Consider the following 6,957-nt stretch of genomic DNA (forward strand, 5'->3'; position numbering starts at 1 on the left):
TAATATAAAAAAGGATAAAAAGAAAATAATGTGTGAAACTCATAACTTATTTATTAGTTACCAAAAAAACAAAGCATGAAAATTTTACTAATACCCCCTAGTAATTAATTAAACATAAAATAAAAAAAAAATATGTAATTGGCTGAAAGGACTTCTCGCAATCCTCGCAATAAGAAAACTTCTGATGCTATATATTAGATATTAGATTTTATCTCCCGTATTATGAGGGTTGTTTTACATTATTCATTTTTAATATTTATATATGTATATTTGGATTTTAATTTTATTTATTGTAAGAAAGTTAATAATTAATATACTTGGGTTTGATGGTGAAATGGTTTCACAAATAAATGATATGTTATAATCCGGTTTAAAAGCTATCTGGGTTTGGTGATACTCATTACCTGTTTATTTTCTTTATTATAAAATTGTTTCTTAATTATAAATAATATCTTTTTTTTAAATAAAATATGATATTAATTTTTAGTATATTCCTATTTTATAGGATTTTCATATAAAATATTTGATGAGATTATTTTTTAATATAATGAGATGTTATAACCCGTTTAAGAGCTATCTGGGTTTGGTGAGACCTTTACCCGTGAATTCGGGTCAAATGCGTGAGAAGCCTTCATTTACAAATAAAGTAATATGATGGCTTGAGAGAATGGTTGTTTTACATTTTTCGTTTTTTAATATTTATTTTTTGGATTTTAATTTTTTTTATTGTAAGAAAGTTAATAATATACTTAGGGTTTGATGATGAAAGTGTTTCATAAATAAATGATATGTTATAACACGTTTAAAAGCTATCTGAATTTGGTGACCCGTGACCCGCTTATGTTTTTTACTATAAAATTGTTTATTAATTATAAATAATATCTTTTTCTTTTTAAATTGGATATTAAATTTTAGTATATTCCTATTTTATAGGATTTTCATATCAAATAATTGGTAAGAGTAATTTTTAATTTAATGAGATGTTATAACCCGTTTAAGAGCTATCTGGTTTTGGTAAAATCCATACCTATGAATTTAGATTAAATCAATAAGAGACCTCCATTTAAAAATCAAGAAATCTGATGGCTTTCATAAAAGGGGGAGCGGCCACGTCGCGACAAATAGAATTTTTGGGTTTTCGTTTATATATATTATAGATATAGATTCGAAACAAACCAAACTAAAATTGACAGCTTAACTTATCAATCGGAAAGCTTTCGTTATCCGGTTCAGTTAAAAAGTTTTAAAATCGAATGGATTCCATATCGATAAAAAGAAAAACCCAATACTATTTGTTATTATTATTATTATCCGTGTTCAATGGCCCCCATCAACTTGATATGTCGACTCATAGTTGGTCCAACTAAGAACACTCATACTTGATATAAACCATAATAATATTCACTCGCTCCGTTTCAAATTTCATAATATCACCAATTGGTCATCAAATAATCCGTCAAAATGTCATCCAGTTGTTCAAAATCTTCTTCTCTAAATCTCAGACGCAAATTGGTAGAGGTTCAGCCATTGCTCAACGATGAAGAATCACAGCAGCAGATCATCCAAGATAAGAACAGCAATCGTAGGATCGCTTCACTTGATGTTTTTCGCGGTCTATCTATCTTCGTAAGCGTTTTATTATTATCATTGCACCTGTTTCATTCATGATTTCATAATACATATGATCAATTAGATGTAATTTAAATAGTCATGATAGCTTTAGGTTTTGTTGTTTGAGTATTTGATTTAGTAAAGTTGCATGTGAGTATAATTATTCTGTGTTTGGTTGATATAATAATGTTTAATTTTCTTTATTTGTTTTTTAAATGAAAATATTTTTCATTAACCGCAAACAATTACAATAAGGTAAGTGGCAGGTAAACAGTGCGCTGAATAACAAACCCGATCCTACTAAAAACAACGCTTTGAGTCTTAGGGGCAGAAAAGTTACCATGCAAGTTTAATTAAGAGTAAATTGTCAAATCCTCTGTTTGGCAGTTTACTCTATAAATTTATTAAGAGTATTTTAGTAATTTTACTTTAACTTAACAGAAATAATAATTAACGGAGTTCGTGAATCGGACCGGAATGACAAGAAATTGAAAACCTGATGATGAAGATGGCAAACAACAAAAAATGATCTCATTTTAGTTGATACTAATCACCAAAAATGAACTCGCTTTTGCTCCTTTTCGTATCATGTTTGCGTATTTAATGCATTTATTAGTATATACAATGTGTGGCTAAGAGGAAGCACAAAGAATATCAGAGAATAATAATTTAAAGAAAATGTTTACTTTCTGAATGAAAAAAGTGTTACATCGCAACTTTTTACAAAGAGAATGTATTAAATTCTATTTAAATTGATATCTGCTTAGAATTGAAATTAAATGACTACATCCACTGTAGATATTGCCTTGCTATGTGACATTTGAGTGATTTATTAAGAAATCATTATTATTTTTCAGCTTATGGTACTTGTGGATTATGCTGGCTCTAGTTTACCTATAATATCTCACGCCCCGTGGAACGGTCTACATTTAGCAGATTTTGTCATGCCTATGTTTCTTTTTGCTGCTGGAGTATCACTTGCAATTGTATACAAGGTTAGTTAATTAAACAAATTCTGTATACAATTTAATTTATAAAAATTATATATATCTAACTCCATAGATGTCAACTCACACCCGGCTTATTGACTGAACATATGATTTAACATTACAGAGAGTTCAAAACCGATATGAAGCCACATGGAAAGCAATAGTAAGAGCACTGAAACTTTTAATTCTTGGTGTTTTTCTTCAAGGTAAACTTACTCATCTTGTTTATGTTGAGTTGTTACAGAGGCATATCTTAATGTTCTAATGATGTTCTACAGGTGGTTATTTACACGGGATTACTTCTTTAACATATGGAGTTGATGTTGAAACAATACGCGTGCTAGGAATCCTACAGGTGCGGTTCATTTGGACCAGTTAATGCTTATGCTGCAATATCTTATCATCATGCAAATGCAATCACTTGTTAAATTTATATAATCCCTATATCGCACAGTAACTGGAACCTTTGTTCCCTGTTCTGAACTTTTTTTTTTAATTATTGTGACCATTTCAAGAGGATAGCAATTGGATACATTGTTGCAGCACTGTGTGAAATATGGCTTCCTTGTCAAGCTTGGAAAAAGGATGCATTTTTAAGGAATTATATTTGGCATTGGTAAGAATACATGATATAACTTTTCACTGTATGCGTTTAAAAACGCTTGTCCAAAAGAATCATAGTTTTACATATATAGGGGTGTCAGTTGGCCAGCTGAATCGATGGAACCGAAATCATAACCCATGTATTAGCTCATGTCAAACTGGTTGGCATGTTTTAATCAAAATGTGAATGATTTAAACGAGTTATAAACGATTTGGTGGTTGGTCTTATTATTTTATTTTTACTTTGTATTCTAATTTTAAACGGGCGGGCATGTTGTAATCAAGATGTAAATGGTTTAAACAAGTCGTAAAACGAGTTGGTCGTTGACCTTATAAAAATATATCTTTTATTTTCTATATTAATTTTAAACGGGGTGGCAGGTTGACCTTATATTTTTTTTATTATTATTTTGGTTTTAAAAAGGTTGACAGGTTGAGTTGGTTAATTAAACAGATTAACCAGGTCATCCCGAACACGCCCTGTTTATTAAACAACTAATGAAATAATTGTTGACAGTAAGCGATCGTTTCAGAATTAGTTACAGATAGTATCTGTGGTTTACCCATATTACATCTTTGGTCCACAAGTTTTAAGAGTTACAACTTTAGTCCAGTAGTTTACAAAATTGTTACAAATTTGGTGTTTATGGTGTAGGTGTGCTGTGTTTTTCTTGTGTGCCATCTACATGGGGTTGACATATGGCCTGTACGCTGCAGATTGGCAGTTTAACAACTTATACTCACTTTCTTCTTTAGTTTCACAAAATGGAACCACTATTCATACTGTATGACCATCTTCTTAACCTTTTACGTGCTTCAAGATTATTATTTTAGGAGCAAAACTGAATAAATGATTTATGTTCGCATACTGTGTTGTTGACTGTTGAGTGTAGGTAACATGTTCGGTTAGAGGTGATTTGGGGCCCGCTTGCAATGCCGCTGGAATGATAGACCGATTTGTTCTTGGCATTGATCACTTATATCAAAAGCCGGTTTACAGAAACATGAAGGTATTTGTGTTACTGCAAGGGTTCTGGTTAGGGGTGTAAACGAGCCAAGCTGTTTATGAGCTACTTGAGATTGGCTTGTTAAAAGCTTGAATTGACTTGAGCTTAAACGAGCTCAAGCCTAAAAACAAGCTTGTTTGGTAAATGAGTCAGAGCTTCAGTTATTGAGTTCAAGCTGGCTCGTGAGCCTAAACGAGCCTATTATTTTAATCATTTTTATTTAGTATATATTTATATGATATTATTTTTTTTAAAATTTACGATAAAACTAAGTAATCTATATATTAGGCCATATATAAATTTTAAAATTATAGATAGAGATAAAAAATAATTAAAAATGTACATCAATTAGTTAAAAAATAACAAACCAGCTGTGCTCGAGCTTGAAAAAACTACTCACAACTGGGCTTGAGCTTTAGTAATAAAGCTCGAAACGAGCTAAGCTCAAGTTCTCGTAAGTTAAACGAGTTGTGCTCGAGCTTGAAAAAACTACTCACGAGCTGAACTTGAGATCTGCTAAGTTAAGCGAACTGAACTCAGGCTCTCGTAAGTTAAACTAGCATGGCTCGAGCTCGGCTCATTTACACCCTTGGTTCTGGTTCTTGATTTATATACTGTATGTAATAATATAATACGCCTACAGGAATGTAATATATCTAAAGGTGGCCCACTTTCAGAATCTTTACCTTCATGGTGCTATGCCCCGTTTGAACCTGAAGGCATTTTAAGGTAATTAATTACAAATACAAAAAGAATCAGCAACTAAGCCATGGTAAAATAAATAAACATATTTGACATTTGTGGTCAAAGGATAAATAGAGGTTATCAGTTTACGATTATAGCATCCGTTTGCACTTTTATTAAATCTTGTAACACAAATGATATAGTTAGCATTGTGGATATGCAGTTCTTTAACAGCTTCTGTGGCCTGCATAATTGGACTTCAATACGGTCACATTTTGACCGAATTACAGGTGCATAATTCATAATTTGGCTTCAGTATGGTCAAACTTTGACCTGACCTAAAAAGTCAAAAAATGAGTAATTTATATGATGAGCCGCATAACATGTTTTTTCAGGGCCATAAAGACCGACTTTGCAACTGGTCATTCATGTCGGTCTTGTTTCTGATTATTGGATTCATACTTACTCTCCTAGGTATGCATTTTTCAATATCATGAAATTACAAAACTATATGATATTTTCAGTGTTGCATGGGTATATGTAATATAAGTTTGTAGGAGTGCGTATGAAACTATTATCATCTGTTTGGTTTTTCTTAGGTATCCCTTTGAATAAATCTTTGTACACAGTTAGTTACATGTTGGTAACCTCAGCAGCATCAGGAATCACATTTTGTATATTATATCTACTAGTAAGTACTATTATTTTGGCACATTTTATTATTTATTTTTGTGTGCTAGAAATCTTTAAATATTCTTTTTATTATTTCATATGATTACAGGTCGATGTATACGGATGGAGACGTGTCGCATTCGGATTGGAATGGATGGGGAAACATTCTCTAAGCATTTTTATTCTTGTTACATCAAACTTAATTGTGATTGCAGTTCAAGGATTTTATTGGAAAGCTCCTCATAATAACATTGTAAGTATTTATTTTGTTAAAGCTCTTTTTAAACTTTTGTTCCTTTTAAAACTCATAAATATGATTATATGAAATACTATACTTTAATTAAGATATAATTTAATTTTTCTATGGTAATTTGTAATATTTATGTTTCATATAAATATAAATATATAGTTTTGTTTAGTTTAGTAATTTTTCCTATATCTCGACATAAAGTTTGTTGAAAACTGAACTGTGTTCGACATAAAGTATCTTTTGATCTCGTGATATTCAGGTATAACCTTATGTTGAATGCAACTCTGTATTCACTTTTGATATAATTTGACAAAAAACTGAATAAAACTATTATATTTCAAATTTGTGAGATTAAAACCCGGGGTTTAACCTCGATTACTTTAGTTTAAAAAAACAATTATATAAAACCCTAACACCATCTTTTCTTGTGTTATTGTAGATACACTGGATTGTGTCACAGGTTGTACAAAAATAGTATCTCTACGTATAATATTTTGCAAACAGACGAGTCTTTATTTCCTATACACCATCGATGCGGAAGTAGCATAGACGAACAACTTTTAAATCTTGACAGGTGGATCGCAATCTACCGTCTAGTTATTCATAGTTTATGATTAGCCTCCATGGATAACATGGTAGACACGTTTTGTTATTCTTGCTATCATTTATTCTTCGCATCACACAAAGAAACCACAATTACAAGAAATTTTTATACGAGCTTCTCTTATATCTGTGTTAATTTTGTTTATATCTTTTTCTTAGGATCAAATTGCCAAGAAAGCACACATAAATTGTCAAATTTGATAATATGAAATTATGTTTAATATTTTTCACTATTAAAACGATTGAACAACTAATTTGTAACATTTAAAGAACGTTAGTTTAACACCCCAACTTGGATGAGCTAGCATGTCACTATAACAGTGGTTTAGAAACAAAAGAGAAATACAAATTCAATATACAGATACATAGTTATTCAGAAATACAAAGCTAATGGACACCTTTAGATTAATTCTATAGTTTATTCTTCCCTCTTCAACCAACCAAAGTAACCTGCGTATATAAAAGGTTTGGAATGAACTGAATGCTTAGTACGGAATAATCTGTTTTAAGTAATCATACTAATCATCATATATGATCT

The 6,957-nt window shown here is 30.8% G+C and overlaps 1 protein-coding gene across 1 annotated transcript; it reads left to right on the forward strand.

The window, feature by feature from the left end:
- The first annotated feature begins 1,507 nt into the window (after nucleotides 1–1,507).
- On the forward strand, nucleotides 1,508–6,336 carry LOC143610857 (uncharacterized). Its single transcript, XM_077085221.1, has 13 exons — nucleotides 1,508–1,626; nucleotides 2,469–2,606; nucleotides 2,725–2,806; nucleotides 2,879–2,955; nucleotides 3,116–3,216; nucleotides 3,859–3,988; nucleotides 4,097–4,213; nucleotides 4,854–4,939; nucleotides 5,118–5,184; nucleotides 5,290–5,368; nucleotides 5,494–5,585; nucleotides 5,676–5,819; nucleotides 6,256–6,336. The coding sequence occupies exons 2-13, from the start codon at nucleotides 2,472–2,474 to the stop codon at nucleotides 6,289–6,291; spliced, it is 1,146 nt and encodes a 381-aa protein (XP_076941336.1). The 5' UTR covers nucleotides 1,508–1,626; nucleotides 2,469–2,471; the 3' UTR covers nucleotides 6,292–6,336.
- Nucleotides 6,337–6,957: the final 621 nt, after the last annotated feature.

The sequence above is a fragment of the Bidens hawaiensis genome, unplaced genomic scaffold, assembly GCF_021521415.1.
Source record: "Bidens hawaiensis isolate Kalapana, Puna unplaced genomic scaffold, B.hawaiensis_p1.1 tig00028503_1, whole genome shotgun sequence".
Lineage (NCBI taxonomy): Eukaryota > Viridiplantae > Streptophyta > Magnoliopsida > Asterales > Asteraceae > Bidens > Bidens hawaiensis.

Coding starts and splice junctions, on each gene's coding strand:
- LOC143610857 (XM_077085221.1), top strand. CDS start 2,472: ATGGTACTTGTGGATTATGCTGGCTCTAGTTTACCTATAATATCTCAC. Junction 5,185..5,289: donor ACATTTTGACCGAATTACAG/GTGCATAATTCA, acceptor ATGTTTTTTCAG/GGCCATAAAGACCGACTTTG. Junction 5,369..5,493: donor ATTCATACTTACTCTCCTAG/GTATGCATTTTT, acceptor GGTTTTTCTTAG/GTATCCCTTTGAATAAATCT.